The 16970-nt window shown below is 52.4% G+C and overlaps 1 protein-coding gene across 1 annotated transcript in view; it reads right to left on the reverse strand.

The window, feature by feature from the left end:
• The window catches only part of LRSAM1 (leucine rich repeat and sterile alpha motif containing 1), a 42840-nt gene that overhangs the window by 9051 nt on the left and 16819 nt on the right, over positions 1-16970 (reverse strand). Inside the window, exons 12-21 of the mRNA XM_066256157.1 lie at positions 13871-13900; positions 13352-13474; positions 12879-13018; positions 11744-11788; positions 7119-7189; positions 6066-6165; positions 3538-3625; positions 3081-3155; positions 1528-1608; positions 73-168 (exon numbers count right to left, since the gene is read on the reverse strand). Coding sequence (XP_066112254.1) covers positions 73-168; positions 1528-1608; positions 3081-3155; positions 3538-3625; positions 6066-6165; positions 7119-7189; positions 11744-11788; positions 12879-13018; positions 13352-13474; positions 13871-13900 — 849 coding nt within the window. The remainder of the gene's footprint in view (positions 1-72; positions 169-1527; positions 1609-3080; positions 3156-3537; positions 3626-6065; positions 6166-7118; positions 7190-11743; positions 11789-12878; positions 13019-13351; positions 13475-13870; positions 13901-16970) is intronic.

Genomic DNA, 16970 nt, shown 5'->3' on the forward strand with positions numbered 1-16970 from the left:
TCTAAGAACGGCGTGTGCCGAGGGAAAGCAGCCCCTGCACAGCGCGGGGCGCGGCCCCAGAAGCCAACGCACCAGGATTTCCCGGAGCTCCTCCTCTCGCTGCGTCTTCTCTTTGAGCAGCTGCTGGAGCAGGGAGCTGAGGGCCCAGCGCTGCTCTGAGATCATCTCCTGCAACATAAAACCACATCCAGGGCGGCTGGAAGCTCAGCACCGCAGGCGCCAGGCGTCCCAGGGGTGTCGTGGCAGCATCCCCCTCGCTCAGTTCTCAGCAGCCACCTGGGGGCCCACTACGGGCGTGAATCAGTTCAGGGTGCTGCCCACAGTCTCAGGGCCCCTCTGCCCAGGCTGCCCCTCCCCACCTGCTCCTAAGCCTGCACCTCCCCTCCCCAGGGGACGACGGCCAGGACGAGACCTGATGTCAGTGGAGTGGTAAGAAACAGCAAACAAAGGAAATGCCAAGCCTGGGTATCTGACTTCCTCTCACTGACTGCAGAGCACGTGGGGGAAGCACATGCAGGGGGGTCTGGTGTGTCACCCCACCCCGGTCTGCAAGGCTCTACAAAGATGGTGCACACGCAAACTGGAGCACAGCCCTCACTTACTTGTGTCTGTGTTCCACCCACCTCTCACCTTGGAAACCCCTGGAGGCCCCGAAAACGGGGTGCACAAGTGCCTCGGACAGCAGCCCTGAGAGCCCGACCCCTTCTCTCTGAGGACCGCTCCCAGGCTCACACTGGGCTTTCTGTGGGCCAGCTCGCCCCCTCTCACAGCCCTGACACAGGCTGGGCCTGGAGGGGTCCTTCCGCTTCATGGAGGGGAAATGGAGGCCCAGGGAGGGGAAGTGTCCTGCCCCAGGTCACACAGCACACCGTGGCTGACCTCAGACCAGGGCTGCAGACCCCAGTGTCCTTTCACAGCCCTGAGGAGCCCATGTGACAACTTGAGACTTTTCCACTGAGAACAGAAGACTCTGCTCCAAGCCTGGTATAGGGCCTGTGACCTCACACACCGCTGCCCAGCCCCCCGTGGACAGCTGGAGAGACCGAGGTACCGGGGAGGGAAGGGCGGCCACGTTTTCCCTTCCCACCAGGTCACACAGCTAGACTGCTGAGGCAGAACCCAGCTCGCAGACTTGACATTCTTGGGACACCAGACAGCTCCTTCCCCAGAGAAGGTCGGCCCAGGAGCCCACCAGCACCCCAGAAGCATGGCTTGAAGAGACAGGGAGCTCAGCGGCCACCCCGCTCCAAAACAAAGAAAACGCGGAGATGGAGATGTCACCTGGGTGAGCCTTGGCAATGAAACCCTCCTTCCTCTGACCCTCCTGCCTAGCGACGGGCTGACCCGACCCCTAAAGCTGGCCTGCGCTCCTAACAGCCTGCTGGGATTGGGGCGCCCTCCAACGTCACAGCCAGAGAGGAGGCCTGCTCTGCCGGAGGACAGCAGCTGCTGAGAGGCGGTGGGGTGCCGGGCGGGGTCTCACCAGGGGGCCGGGGAGGGCAGGGCGGCCCAGGGAGCCCTACATACCTGTAGTGCCTCTGTGTCCAGGGATTTCCTCTTTAACTCCAGCTGTGTCAGCTGCAATAACTCAGTTTCTATTAACTTAATCTAAACAGAAGATGAGACAGGGGTTTTGGTTTTTTTTAGTTCATGTTAACCATAGCTCAATTCTGTGCCACTGCTCTCTGATGGCCAAGTGGGGTCTAAGAATCTTTTCTGGGGGTGGGGTCTCTGGAGTGAAGGGGCCCTGAGTGCTTGGGGTGGGGCGCTGTGTGGACATGCTTGTCCTGATCAAGATAGTTGACCAAGATCTAAGCGCAGGCCCAGTGTCAGAGTAAATGCTGAATAGAAGTTTGTAGAACAAAGGTGCTTTCCTTCCGGAACAGCCAGAGGAAAGGGCAGACACGGAATTCTCCCCGGCTTCTTACTGGCCCAGTGCTCTCACTTCCTCTGAACAGCTGTAGTGGAAGTGACTGAAGAATAATAATAGCAGTGGTGGCTGATATTCACTAAGGATTCTTTGTGCTAGACCTGTGCTCAGCACTTTAGCTGTATTGGTTCACCAATTCTCCTCTGGCTATTAGGAGGTATTATTGCTTACATTTTACAGATAAGGAAAGTGAGGCTCAGAGAAGTTAAGGAACTTGCCCAGTGACACAGAGCGGGTAAGTGAATGAGTCTTTTCCCTGGGATGTGGCTTGCTTGGGGTCTAAAGGGGAACAGCTGGCCTGGTAGTTCAAAACCACCCACAGTGAGAATGTCTAAGGGTAACCGCACACCCTGAGGGTGTGACCAGGGACTTTTAGCCCAGGGGGTCAGACACCACAGCCAGTCTCTACCCTGGGCCTATGACTCTATGACCCTTGTCCCTAAGTTCTTATGTCCCCATCACCCCCTGGTCAGAGGAACGAGCTTCATGTCCAGCTATGTGGGATTGAAATTAAAGAAGGAAATAAAAAGATAAGTTGGTTTTGGCTAAAAGAGAAAAAAAATAAAAAGAAAATAAAAACATGCAAAATGCGAAATTCAAAGTGTGCTGAATATGATGCGATGAGCGTCCCGCAGCCTGAAAGCTCAGGTCATCTCCACCCGCCCAGCACACCGCACCCTCAGGACAGCCCAGTGAGCAGATGGCCCCACGTCACGGGCGGCCTACAGGCCACAGCGTGGGGCCGGCCTGAAGGTCAACAGCGGGGCCCAAATGAAAGCCCCTCCCGGCCCAGGTCACCCTCAGCTGGCATCAGGGCCTCCCTGCTCCTGCAGGTGGGAAATCCAATCTGTCCCAGTTCAGAGCTGAGTGGGGTGTGAGCCGGCCACCTGGGAGTGGTCGGCGCAGAGGTCAAGGCTGTACGCTGCCTTTCCCCTCGGCCCTGGGCAGCGTGGGACATGGTGAGGACAGGTCACATTTGCCGGGCACCTTCCAACAGCCCCTGACCGAGATTTTGGGAGGAAGGGAGGTCTCCCGCTGAGCTGCCACGGGAAGGAGCTAGGATTCAACTTTACCTACGGCAGGTCTAGCCACCTGTGCACGGCTCTGAAACTGACCAGACAGGTCAGGATGGGGCCACGACCCCACTCACCTGGTTCCTGATCTGCCGATGCATCAGGTCTTTCTTCACCTGCAGAGCCTCAAACGCAGCCTTCTGCATGGCGCTCTGCAACAGAGACCAGGGCGCTGAGCAGGGCCCACGGCCTTGCTTCCCTGAGGGCGGCTGAGACCAGGAGAGCAGGAGGCCTGCGGGCGTGGCTGCAGAAGCAGGTCCTGAGGTGCTCTCTCGTGGGCTTCTCCTCCACGGTGTGATCACCCCACTCCCTGCCAGCTCAGTCCTTATGAAGGAGCCCCCACACGGCCCCACGGGAGAAATAGCACCACCCAGAGGCCTCTCCCCGCCCCTCTCTTCCTGACGGTTGGTACTAAGCGCACTAAGCATGTTGGGCTCCCACGCTCTCTAGTTCAGGGCTCCCTGTAGAGTTCTGACGCGCCACCCCAGAAAGGCCATCATGGACCCCGCCATATGCCCTGGGCAGGGGGCTCACCTCCTGCAGGATGTGGCTGATGGCTTTGCTCTGATCCATCTGCTGCCAGGACAGAATCTGCTGGAAGCGCTCGTCCATCTCAGCCATGCTGCCAGAAAGACAGCAAACTCATTTACTCTCTCCACACTTTCTGAGCACCTACTACGTGCCAGGCACCTTGGAGGGATAGAGATAAACCACGTATTCATTCAACAGTACTCATGGGAGCCTGCTGGGGGCCGTGCTCCAGGCTGGGTGCCGATGCAGAGCTTGTCCGGAACCCGGGGCCCTGGGCGGAAGGTGACAGTCTGAGTCTCAGGAACTGGGAGACGTGATCTCTGGGTCCTCTCAACCACCTTCCCACTGGACTGAGCCACTCAGGCCTCAAGAGCATCCTTCCTGGGCACTGACACCTGCACCCCCACCCACCCACCCCAGTGTCTCGTACTGGCACAGCGCTCTGCACTCTACCCCTAGAGCAGGTCTAGTGATTTCGGCACAAAAATCCAAACCCTGCGACCTCATGTACGTCCATACTTGGGTACAATCTCGGTTTTCAGGGTGTTTGTTTCATAATCATAGCTGTCATTTATTGGACCCTATACGTTAGATATCCTACTCATTAATACTCACTGGTGCTACAGCAACTCTAGGGGTAGGTATGTGATTTATCCCCATTTTTCTGACGTGAAAATTGAGGCTCAGAAAGGGAACGTGACTAGCCCAAGACTTCATAGTTACTAAGAGAAGCGCCCATGATCCTAAGCACAATGTCATACATGAAGGAAAGCTTGGAGAAAGCCCCAAACCTGAGGACATAGGGGAGGCTGACAGACAGCTGGGCCACCCAGCCAGGGTGACAGGCCTGTCCCCATCTGGGGCTCCTGAGCATTGACTGGGCTTTTCTCACCTGCTCTGCCGAACACTGGTGGCTCCCTCAACAGTCAAGCCCACAGTGCTGCAGTGAACTCGGGGAGTCAGACCCCGAGTGGCCAGCAGCATCGACGGCAACACTATCGCTGTCCCCTCCAGCGTACCTGCCCCGACCTGTGTGGACCCTTGGCGATGAAGAGTGCACCACTATCAAGAGCACACTGCCTGGTTCGAATCCTGGCTCTGTCACTTGCTAGTTGTGCTTCCTTGGGTGTGCACACAGCATCTCTGAGCCCGAGTTGTGACTGTAAGTGGGGCTAGTAACAATAGAGTCCCTCAGAGACCCAACAGCTAACACACATGGCTTGGCCGAGGCCCAATGCACAGAAGTGCATGGGAAGTGGTAGTGACCACACGCACACCTTGGGGTGGTGGTGGGCTCAGTTCCAGACTGCCGTGATAGAGGAAATATTGCAATAAAGGGAGTCACAAGAATTGTTGGATTTCCCAGTGCATGTAAGAGTTATGTTTACCCTATTCTGCAAACTATTAAGTATGCAATAGCATTTTGTCTCAAAAAACAAGACATTCTTGGCCCTGGCCGGTTGGCTCAGTGGTGGAGCGTCGGCCTGGCGTGCGGGGGACCTGGGTTCGTTTCCCAGCCGGGGCGCATGGGGGAGGCGCCCATTTGCTTCTCCACCCCCCCTTCCTCTCTGTCTCTCTCTTCCCCTCCCACAGCCGAGGCTCCATTGGAGCAAAGATGGCCCGGGCCCTGGGGATGGCTCCTTGGCCTCTGCCCCAGGCGCTGGAGTGGCTCTGGTAGCGGTGGGGCGGCGCCCCGGGGGGGGGGGGCAGAGCATCGCCCCCTGGTGGGCAGAGCATCGCCCCTGGTGGGCGTGCCGGGTGGATCCCGGTCGGGCGCATGCGGGAGTCTGTCTGTCTCTCCCCGTTTCCAGCTTCAGAAAAATACAAAAACAAACAAACAAAAAAAAATAGACATTCTTCAATTAAAAATAATTTTTTTTTGTGACAGAGACAGAGAGACAGAGAGAGGAACAGACAGGGACAGACAGACAGGAAGGGAGAGAGATGAGAAGCATCAATTCTTCATTGCGCCTCCTTAGTCTCCTTAGTTGTTCATGGATTGCTTTCTCATACGTGCCTTGACCAGGGAGGAGGGCTGCAACAGAGTGAGCGATCCCCTTGACAAGCCAGTGACCTTGGGCTTCAAGCCAGCAACCATGGGGTCATGTCTATAATCCCATGCTCAAGCCAGCGACCATGTGCTCAAGCCAGGGACCTCGGGGTTTCCAACACTCTATCCATTGTGCCACCGCCTGGTCAGGCTAAAAATTCTTTATTGCTAAAAAATGCTAACCATCTGAGCCTGTAGGAAAAATAGTGCCAACAGACTTGCTCGAGACATGGTTGTCACAAACCTTCAACTTGTAAAAAAACACAATATCTGTGAAGCACAATAAAATGAAGTATTGTCACTTTATCGTGGCCCATCACGGAATCATGAGGACCAGCTAGAAAAGTCACGAAGACCAGTCACCATTTGCTTCTGACAGCACGGCCGGCAGAGGCGGGGGTGGCCGGGGGAGGGGATTTCCTGGGCTCAGAGCCGGCTGCCCCAACAACCGTGCGTGCTCAGAAAGCCCTCCCTGCCTTACCTGGAACAGGCCTGCTGGACCAGGCTCTGCCTCTGAGACTCGTAGGCCATCTGGATGAAGTGGCTCTTGCAGCTCTCCGTCAGCATCTGCTGCATGGCAGCTGGGGAGACACGGGGTCGGGGCTGAGGGGCAGCCGTGTGCGGCGCACCCACTCCCCTACCTGAGGGTCACCAAAGAAATCTTTTTCTTTTTTTAACTATAAATGTAACTTAAGCTTGAAAGATGGACTAACTGTAAATCACTGAGTAGCACACACAAAATCTCCTATAATCTGTCACCCAGATATATTATTACCTTTTGATATATAGTCTTCCAGTCACATGTTAATGTATGTTTGTGGATTTAAAAAAAAAAATTAAAAAACCGAAAACAGAGAATTGAATAGGTATGTGCACATCTATGTTTGTAGGAGCATTATTCACAATAGCCAACAGGTGGAAACAACCCAAGTGCCCTTTGATAGATGAATAGATGAACAAAATGCGGTCTATCCACAAAACGGAATATTACTCAGCCTGAAAAAGGAAGGAAATTCGGAGATAAGCTACAACGTGAACAAACCCTGAGCACACATTAAGTGAAAGAAGCCAATCAACAAAAAGACAAACAGCCTAGGATTCCACTGACACGGGTCCCTAGAGTAATCAATTCGTAGGGACAGACAGTAGCAGGGTGGTTGCCAGGGCTGGGGGAGGGGAGGATGATGAGTTGTTATTAATGGCTACAGAGTTTCAGTTTTGCAAGATGAAAAGAATTCTAGAGATGGTAGTGGTAACAGCTGGACAATAATGCACTTATTGCCATAGAACTATATAATTAAAAGTGATTAAAATGATAAATTTTATGTTATATATATTTTACCACGATAAAAAAATTAAAATATCATCACACTCAACATACTACTACTTACTTTTTATGAATACTTCCCCTCTCAGAGGGTTAACACTCAGCATCCTGTATAGGTGACCAACAGAGACGGGGATAGCTGCCCCCGACACCTAGGCAGCCAAGCTCTGCTCCCAGGGCCCTCTCCCTCCCTCCCCAGGGACTCACAGGCAATCTCACGTCTTCGCAGGTTCTCTGTCTCCTCCTGGGTTATGGCCATCAACTGTTCCATTCTTATTCTAGAAAAACAATCCATCCATTTATCCAGCAAATGTAACATTTCCAAGACGTAACATGTACCGCCTCCCTCAGGAAGTCCTCCTTGCTGTGCCAATCTAGATGTGCTCCTACTATATCATGCACCATCACTGGGGCCCTGTTTACCTTCAGCCTTGTAGTTAAGAGTTTCTTGCATAAAAAGACAAATATTCCATTAGAAAAATGAGCAAAGGACACAAACAGCCATCTCACTGAGGCTCAAATATAAGTGACCAATAAACATAAGGAAAGTAAAATCTTTTCACCGAGCAGATCAGTTGAGATGAAGAAAACTGATCACCATCGGTGATGACCATGAAGGTGGTGAAACGAGCACTTCTGCGCACTGGGAGAAGAGCGTAAACTGGCCAAACGGTGTTGCGACGGCAGTTTGGCAATACTTGTCACTTGTTCTTTGAACATTTCCTTCAAAAATATCCACATAATGCATACAGGTATATTTAGAAGATATTCACTGTAAGAGTATCTGTGATTATTGAAAACTGGAAATGACCCTGACCAGGCGGTGGTGCAGTGGATAGAGCATCGGACTGGGATGCAGAGGAACCAGGTTCGAGACCCCGAGGTCGCCAGCTTGGGCGCTGGCTCATCTGGTTTGAGCAAAACTCACCAGCTTGGACCCAAGGTCACTGGCTCAAGCAAGGGGTTACTTGGTCTGCTGAGGGCTTGCAGTCAAGGCACACATGAGAAAGCAATCAATGAACAACTAAGGTGTAGCAATGAAAAACTGATGATTGATGCTTCTCATCTCTCTACGTTCCTGTCTGTCTGTCCCTATCTATCCCTCTCTCTGACTCTCTCTCTCTGTCTCTGTAAAAAACAACAAAAAACCCCCAAAATAACTGGAAACGAATGTTCATAAATAGAGGGCTAATTAAAGAAATGACAATATAGTCATACAGTGGCATACCCTATAGCTGTTACAAGTAAAAAGGTTTTTGGCATGGAAATATACACCCATGCTATACTCTATGAAAGTAAAAAAGTATTGAACGCACACTATGATTCAAAAAGTAAAATAAAAAATAAGTGAAAACAGTGAGGTAATTACATTGTGTGAGCACCGCCCCCGGCTCCCCCCCCCCCCACTAAACTGGTTACAGTGGCTCAGAGGGATGATCCTTTAATGCTTCTGCAGGGTCCAACTTGGCTGGAAGAAGCGTGTGCCATCTGAGCGCCTCTGCCTCCTGCTCAGGGCCGCCGACTGCTCAAGGTCAGGCTGTGCTGGTGTGGCGCTGGACCTCAGGCCCAGCAGAGAGGGCAACAGTCACTGTGTACTGAATTAACGATGCCACCACCACGACTCAGCTTGGCCTTGACCACCCCAGCTATGGTAAGCACCCCAACTTAAGTGGGTGAGGTGACGGGGCTGCCCTGCCACCTGGTGGGAGCACCCTACAGGAGGTCCTCCCAGGCGGCCAGGGGCCTAGGAGGCTGGGCATAAGGACAGCAGCAAAGTCCACGCTCCTATTTCGGGATCTCAGAGAACCCGGAGGGATCCCATTCACACCTGGGAAGGGGAGGGTGCTGTCCCTCCCAGCTATCCCTTTCCTCATTGCTACAGCGGTGCGCCTCAATGCGGTCAACCTAGGAAATACTGAAAACACCTAGGAAAACACAGATCACCGCCTCTAATTCCCAACTCTTGAAAACACTTGGTGTAAACCACTGATGTGGGCCTTTTTGCTTTCTGAGCAGGGAAACATACAGAGTGTCTCCCAGAAAGGACAGACTGTAAACCCCACTCCTTCGCTTAGCAATACATTGTGTTCCCTTTAATAAGGAATATTCTTTTCTTAAAATGGAATGTATTGGGGTGAGTGATTAATATAGTCATACAGGTTTTGGGGCATAGCCCCATAACACACCTCAGTACACCGTGCTGTATGTTCACAGCCCCAGGTCCAGTTATTGTCCATCACCATTTAGACCCTCCACACCCTCTCCCCCCCTCCCCCAACAACCACTACATGAGTTTGTTTTTTTTAAATAAGGAGTATTCTTCTACAAGATACTAAATGGCTACAGATTATTTTTTTGTACATAATTCATTTAACCAAATTCTTTCTTCCCCTAGAAATGTAGATTTTTTTATTTTGGTAATAATTTTATATGAGGAATATACCATATTTCCCCATGTATAAGATGCACATTTAAAAAAAATGCGGGGGTCCTGGCCGGTTGGCTCAGCGGTAGAGCGTCGGCCTAGCGTGCGGAGGACCCGGGTTCGATTCCCGGCCAGGGCACATAGGAGAAGCGCCCATTTGCTTCTCCACCCCTCCGCCGCGCCTTCCTCTCTGTCTCTCTCTTCCCCTCCCGCAGCCAAGGCTCCATTGGAGCAAAGATGGCCCGGGCGCTGGGGATGGCTCTGTGGCCTCTGCCCCAGGTGCTAGAGTGGCTCTGGTCGCAACATGGCGACACCCAGGAGGGTCGCAACATGGCGACGCCCAGGATGGGCAGAGCATCGCCCCCTGGTGGGCAGAGCGTCGCCCCCTGGTGGGCGTGCCGGGTGGATCCCGGTCGGGCGCATGCGGGAGTCTGTCTGACTGTCTCTCCCTGTTTCCAGCTTCAGAAAAATGCAAAAAAATAAAAATAAAAAATAAAAAATAAATAAAAAATAAAAAATAAAAAAAAAAAAATAAAAAAATGCGGGGTCTAAAAACTAGGTGTGTCTTACACAGTGGTTGTGGCATTTCAAATGCCATAGATGGAACTGAGGACAAGGCAATATATGAAGACAGTGATTCGTCATCAGACATAAATGAGGACAAGCTAATGGATGGGAGTTTTTTTTGTTTGTTTGTTTTTGTTTTTTCATTTTTCTGAAGCTGGAAACAGGGAGAGACAGTCAGACAGACTCCCGCATGCGCCCGACCGGGATCCACCCGGCACGCCCACCAGGGGCGACGCTCTGCCTACCAGGGGGCGATGCTCTGCCCATCCTGGGCGTCGCCATGTTGCGACCAGAGCCACTCTAGCGCCTGAGGCAGAGGCCACAGAGCCATCCCCAGCGCCCGGGCCATCTTTGCTCCAATGGAGCCTTGGCTGCGGGAGGGGAAGAGAGAGACAGAGAGGAAAGCGCGGCGGAGGGGTGGAGAAGCAAATGGGCGCTTCTCCTGTGTGCCCTGGCCGGGAATCGAACCCGGGTCCTCCGCACGCTAGGCCGAAGCTCTACCGCTGAGCCAACCAGCCAGGGCCTGGATGGGAGTTTTGACAGTGGTGAGGAGTTGTATGAATTTTATGATGAATAAAACTTGAAGTTCACCTGACCAGGCGGTGGCGCAGTGGATAGAGTGTCGGACTGGGATGTGGAGGACCCAGGTTTGAGACCCTGAAGTCACCAGCTTGAGCGTGGGCTCATCTGGTTTGAGCAAAAAGCACACCAGCTTGGACCCAAGGTCGCTGGCTTGAGCAAGGGGTTACTAGGTCTACTGAAGGCCCGCAGTTAAGCACATATGAGAAAGCAATCAATGAACAACTAAGGTGTCGCAATGGAAAACTGATGATGGATGATTCTCAACTCTCTCTGTTCCTGTCTGTCTGTCCCTATCCCTCTCTCTCTCTCTTTTGTATTTTTCTGAAGCTGGAAACGGGGAGGCAGTCAGACAGACTCCCGCATGCACCCGACCGGGATCCACCCGGCACGCCCACCAGGGGGTGATACTCTGCCCATCCGGGGCGATGCTCTGTCGTGACCAGAGCCACTTTAGCACCTGGGGCAGAGGCCAAGGAGCCATCCCCAGCGCCCGGGCCATCTTTTGCTCCAATGGAGCCTCGGCTGCGGGAGGGAAAGAGAGAGACAGAGAGGAAGGAGAGGGGGAGGGGTGGAGAAGCAGATGGGCGCTTCTCCTATGTGCCCTGGCTGGGAATCGAACCCGGGACTTCTGTACGCCAGGCTGACGCTCTACCACTGAGCCAACTGGCCAGGGCCCCTATCCCTCTCTCTGACTAGAAAAAATAATAATAATAGAAGAAACATATTAAAGAATATCTGAAACATACAGAATATTTGAATAAAGCTGCAATCAATTTGATATAATTGAAATGTATAGAATGCATCACAAAAAAACACCCCCAAAACTTGAGTTCATTGGGTAATTAATTTTTTTTCAAATTTTGGGCCCAAAATTAAGGTGCGTCTTATACATGGGGAAATACGGTAGTTGGAAGTATATAGTTCTCTATTGTGGGTATATTGTATTATGTGTTTACCACCCCAAGTCAAGTCTCCTTCCATCACCCCCCCTCCGGAACTTCTTCTGCCTTCCCCACCTTATCTATACATTCTTATCCACATCTAAAGTTTTGTCAGGAACGTGTTTTAACAAACCTGCAGATAGTGATTCTTTTTAATTCAATATTCCCTAGTGAGCTGAATCTCCTTGTAGTTTCAGAAAACTTTCTGGCATAATCCTTCAGCATCATGAGACCTTCCAACCCCAAAGCCACCCTTCCCCACCCCACGTCCCCAGAGGGAAGGCCGCGCTGAGAAAGTGCTAGCGCGGACTGCCTACCTTTCATTTTCCAGTGACTTCAAAATCTCGGCACTTCTCTTTTGCCTGTGGAGAAACCCATGAAAAGTCCCTGCTGCTGTTACCTGCACCAGCAGGCCTGTTTCCAGCAGGACCACCCCCTCACCACGCTGGCTGTGCAGAGGGGACTCAGGGACAGGGCGGGGGATTCTTCACCCACCACTGAGGGAGGGTTCTGTGGCCTTAGGCCAGCTACTCAACAACTCCAAGCCTCGATTCCTCATCTGTGCCATGGGGACCATATTAGAACACACACATGCACACACACACATGTGCACACACTAAGACTGCCTGGAGAACTGGTAAAGAGCCAGTGAGAACACACGCACAGGGCATAGCCGCAGGAAGCACTGGCAGATGGCAGCACCCTGCCACCCTCGGTGGTGAGGGCTTGTGCAGCTGCACGCCAAAAAGCCGAGGGGAGCCGGGAAGCGACAGAAGATGTTTCTGGACTCTGCCCACGAGGGACCCTAACAGAGCCTTCCTCTATCCAGCCCCTCTCCCGAGCACTGGGCTTCCTCTATCCAGCCCCTCTCCCGAGCACTGGGCTTCCTCTATCCAGCCCCTCTCCCGAGCACTGGGCTTCCTCTATCCAGCCCCTCTCCCGAGCACTGGGCTTCCTCTATCCAGCCCCTCTCCCGAGCACTGGGCTTCCTCTATCCAGCCCCTCTCCCGAGCACTGGGCTTCCTCTATCCAGCTCCTCTCCCGAGCACTGTCAAGACCTGCCCCGCAGCTCCCACTTGCACAGGATTCATTAAAGCAAATCTCCTAGGGTGAACGGTTATCTCTGCGCAAGAGGTTACTTGGAACCCAAAATACTGGAGCAGATGTGATCTCAACTGTCTTGTTAAATCCAGTCATTTTACAGCTGAGAAACTGGGAGGCACAGGCCCAATCAGTGGCCGCCCCCCACGGGGGACAGAGCTGGTCATGCCCAGGTCAGTCTTATGTCTTCATAAGCTGGTGCAGATGGCAGCATGGACGTGGGGTCCTAGTGATGGAAACCTCAGGCAGTAGAGCCTGTGAAGAGGAAGTGGGCCCCCATCCTGGTCCCCTTCATGGGTATCATGTGGGAGAAGGGCTCTGGGGCTGGGGGCCAGGGGCCAGGAGCCTGACCTCTGATTGTCCTGCAGAAGCTTCTGGATCCGGGTGGAGATGTTCTGCTCCGTCTGCCTCAGCTGTGCCTGCAGCCGCTGACGCTCTGCATCAACGCAGCGCCGGTGCTCACTGAGGCCCTGCTCCAGCCGGGACTGCTCCTGCGGCAGGGCGGGCGGAGGTCCTGAGCTGCTGGGACCCCTCCAGACGCTGGAGGGCAGCGAGGGGCTCTGGACTGGGGTTAGAGTAGGTTTTCCGTCCCCATCCCACAGGCCCTTCCTATGTGACCTGAACCAGGTCCTCCCCGGCTAGGTCTCCAGGTGTCCACTGCACACGAGGAGGCCGGGCTAGGTGATGTAAAGGCCCCAGGCCCTGCTATATGGGAGTGAGACCTTACTCCCTCTGCCTTCCCACATCAGAGGGACCCTGGCTGCAGTCAGGAGGCCTGGCTGGGCGGCGCAGGCAGGCCCGATCCCACTCGGCCCCTCACGAACCTCCCTGACCGTCTGGAGGATCCCGTCCTTGTGACTGTTGTTCTGCTGAAGGAGCTGGGCATGCTCTCGCTGCCCGAGTTCCAGGCGCCGTTCAAACTCAAGTTTCTCCAGCATCTTCTGTTCCTGCAAGGGCGGAGATGCTGGTGACTGTGGGCACAGGTGCTGCAGGCCTCAGGACATGGGAGCAGGGCGATCCCACCGCGACTCTGAATAGTGCAGGCTGCGGGTCTTAACGCCGAGCAACCCCCCCCCCCCGGCCCCACTGTGACAAAACAGACTATTCCCTGGTGGAGCCTGGGGCTGGGCCCAGACTCTCTGAGCCTCGGTCTCCTCATCTGTCAAGTGGAGATACTAACACCCACCGAGGCTGTGAGGGCGTGCTGAGGCGATGGATGGAAGGGGAGAGCCTTGCTTTACTCTCTAATCTACAAGCAGGGAGGACTTGTTTCCTCGGGTATTTCATAATTGTTGAGATTTTTAATGGAGAACAGTGACAGAGGACAAAAGGCATTTCCTTACCTTCCTCTTCTCATAGTCTGAAAACCTATTCTGAGGGAAAAAGACGATGGTCAGAGAAGGCGGACCCCCTGGCGCCGCTCCAACTCCCAGGCCCACCCAGAGTACAGCATCAGAAGGGTGGGGGTGGGTGGAGTGAGGGGGTATGTGGTTCTAGTGGACACCATGCAGCGTGGCACACCGTAGGAGGGTCTTCAAGACCGTTCTGGGTACTCAGAAAAGGAGACCAAGAGTGTGATGCCTGAGGCCCTTGTGCGTCGTCATAACACAGCACTCCTGCAGTGCCCAGCCCTGGCCCACCCAGCACTCCCAAATGCACAGGGCTGTCTCATAAATTCCTGCAGAATCGTTCAAAAGAGTGAAACGCAAGTGATTACTTCAGTGAGTCACGGTGCATCAATCCAGTGACTACACAACTTTCAAATAACGGGGCAAATGTGGGTGTAGCCACAGAGAAAGGTGCCTCCATCTTTCACTCCTTGTGCAGCTCACATCCCCCTTGTAAAAACAACATCGACAAAACTCTACCCTGAGATCTGTCGTTGCCAAGACAAGTCAGTGCCTGGTGATTACCTCTGGGGGTTGGCTGCAGGGTCAGATGCCACCCACTTATGGGGTATATTTTCATATTGCTTAGGTTTATAACAAGGAGCATGAGCGACTTCAGTGCTTAAACATCAACACCCCCACACACACACTTTTTAGTGGTCCCAGTTATCTCTCAGGCTCTGAGACCAGCCAGTCTTGGAGCTATAGAAGCAGCATCCTATAAGGAAATAGAATTTTTCCTATCCTGATGTAGAAGTGTTTTTTCTTTCTTTTCTTTTTGATTGATGAATTTTAGAGAGAGTGAGAAAGAGAGAGAAAGAAAGAGAAAGGACAGAAGAAGGAAGAGAGGGAAGCATTTATTGGTTATTCCACTTGGCTGTGTGTTCATTGGCCTCTTCCCGTATATCCCTGACCAGGGATCAAACCTGTAACATTGGTGTTTCGGGATGACATGCTAACCCAGATGTTGTATGAAGATTATAGACTCAATGATTATAGACTCTATAATCTTCACACAACATCAGGGTGGTTAACTCTTTTGCAGAGTTGTTAGCTCTATCAACTGAGCTACCCAGCCAGCGCAGAAGTAAAGTTTTAAAACTTGATCTTTAATTATACAGATAATATATGAACACACTCTCCTTCTAAAAAATTAAAATGTGGCATATAAAACTAAAGTCCCGCCTGACCAGGCGGTGGCTCAGTGGATAGAGCGTTAGACTGGGATGCGGAAGACCCAGGTTTGAGACCCCACGGTCGCCGGCTTGAGCGTGGGCTCATCTGGTTTGGGCCTGACCAGGTGGTGGCACAGTGGATAGAGCATCGGACTGGGATGCGGAAGGACCTGGGTTCGAGACCCCGAGGTCGCCAGCTTGAGCGCGGGCTCATCTGGCTTGAGCAAAAAAGCTCACCAGCTTGGACCCAAGGTCGCTGGCTCCAGCAAGGGGTTACTCGGTCTGCTGAGGGCCCGCGGTCAAGGCACATGTGAGAAAGCAATCAATGAACAACTAAGAAGTCGCAATGCACAATGAAAAATGAATGATTGATGCTTCTCATCTCTCTCCGTTTCAGTCTGTCTGTCCCTGTCTATCTCTGCCTCTGTAAAAAAAAAAAAAAAAAAAAATTCACCAGCTTGGACCCAAGGTTGCTGGCTCAAGCAGGGGGTTACTCGGTCCGCTGAGGGCCCGTGGTCAAGGCACATATGAGAGGGCAATCATTGAACAACTAGGGTGTCGCAGTGCGCAACGAAAAACTAATGATTGATGCTTCTCATCCTTCCGTTCCTGTCTGTCTGTCCCTGTCTGTCCCTCACTCTGACTCTCTCTCTGTCTCTGTAAAAAAACACAAAAAAAACAAAAACTAAAGTCCCCACTGAGCACTCCTAGTCCTAATCCTGGCTCCCCCACCCCTACCCCATGTATCATCTTCAGACCCACGTCTGTGCACCCACTTACAGATCATTGTGCCTTTGGAAAAATATATGTAGGCATACATCACTTTGTTATGCTCCGCTTTCTTGCACTTTGCGAATAGTGCATTTTCATCAACATCAAGATAAGACCCTCCACCAGTCAAAAATTAGGGCTTGCTGAAGGCTCAAATGATAGCATTTTTTAGCAATAAAGTATTTTAGAATTATGGTATGTACATTTTTTTTAATTTTTAATTTTTATTTATTCATTTTAGAGAGGAGGGGGAGAGACAGAGAGAGAGAGAGAGAGAGAGAGAGAGAGGAGAGACAGAGAGAGAGAAGGGGGGAGGAGTTGGAAGCATCAACTCCCATATGTGCTTTGACCAGGCAAGTCCAGGGTTTCAAACCGGGGATCTCAGCATTTCCAGGTCGACGCTTTATCCACTGCGCCAACACAGGTCATTTTTTAGACATAATGTCATTGCACACTTAATAGATGACAGTATAGTACTTTTATATGTACTGGGAAACCAAAAAATTCAAGTGACTCACTTTATTATGATATTTGTTTCACTGCAGTGGTCTGGAATCAAACCCACATCTCCCAGGTGTGCCTGTACTTCACGTGTGTGCATGGAACAGGAGCCTGGCAGAGCCGGCCTGCTGCTGGTGCTGACAGGTGTGCCTGTCTGACTTCTTCGCAAAGCTGATAGCATGACAGGTGTCCTGTATGGTGAGTGGCATGAGGCAAGCAGTATTTGCTGAGACAACAATGAACAAAGCAGACATGGTTCCTACTCATGAAGCATCCAGCAGGGCAGACACTGGACGACATCTCCTGTTTGACTCAGAGCTGTGATAAGTGCTCCCAAGGACACATGCAGGGCGCTCTGGGAACAGGTGACGGGACACCTGACCTGTGTGTTGGGAAGGCTTCTCAGAGGACATGATGTTTAAACAGAATGGGAGGATGAGACTGAGTTGGTGGGAGAAGGTGAGTGGGGAAAGTTCTAGACAGAGGAACGTCAGAGGGGAGCATGGTGCAGCTGATGCTTGGTGGACAGGCGAGGCGAGGTGGCCGGAGCCGGCCTCGTCAGAGCAATCTAAGCACATGGTCGGAATGGAGGGAATTCGTCTGATGGA

This window comes from Saccopteryx bilineata, chromosome 2 (assembly GCF_036850765.1).
Source record: "Saccopteryx bilineata isolate mSacBil1 chromosome 2, mSacBil1_pri_phased_curated, whole genome shotgun sequence".
NCBI classification, from domain to species: domain Eukaryota; kingdom Metazoa; phylum Chordata; class Mammalia; order Chiroptera; family Emballonuridae; genus Saccopteryx; species Saccopteryx bilineata.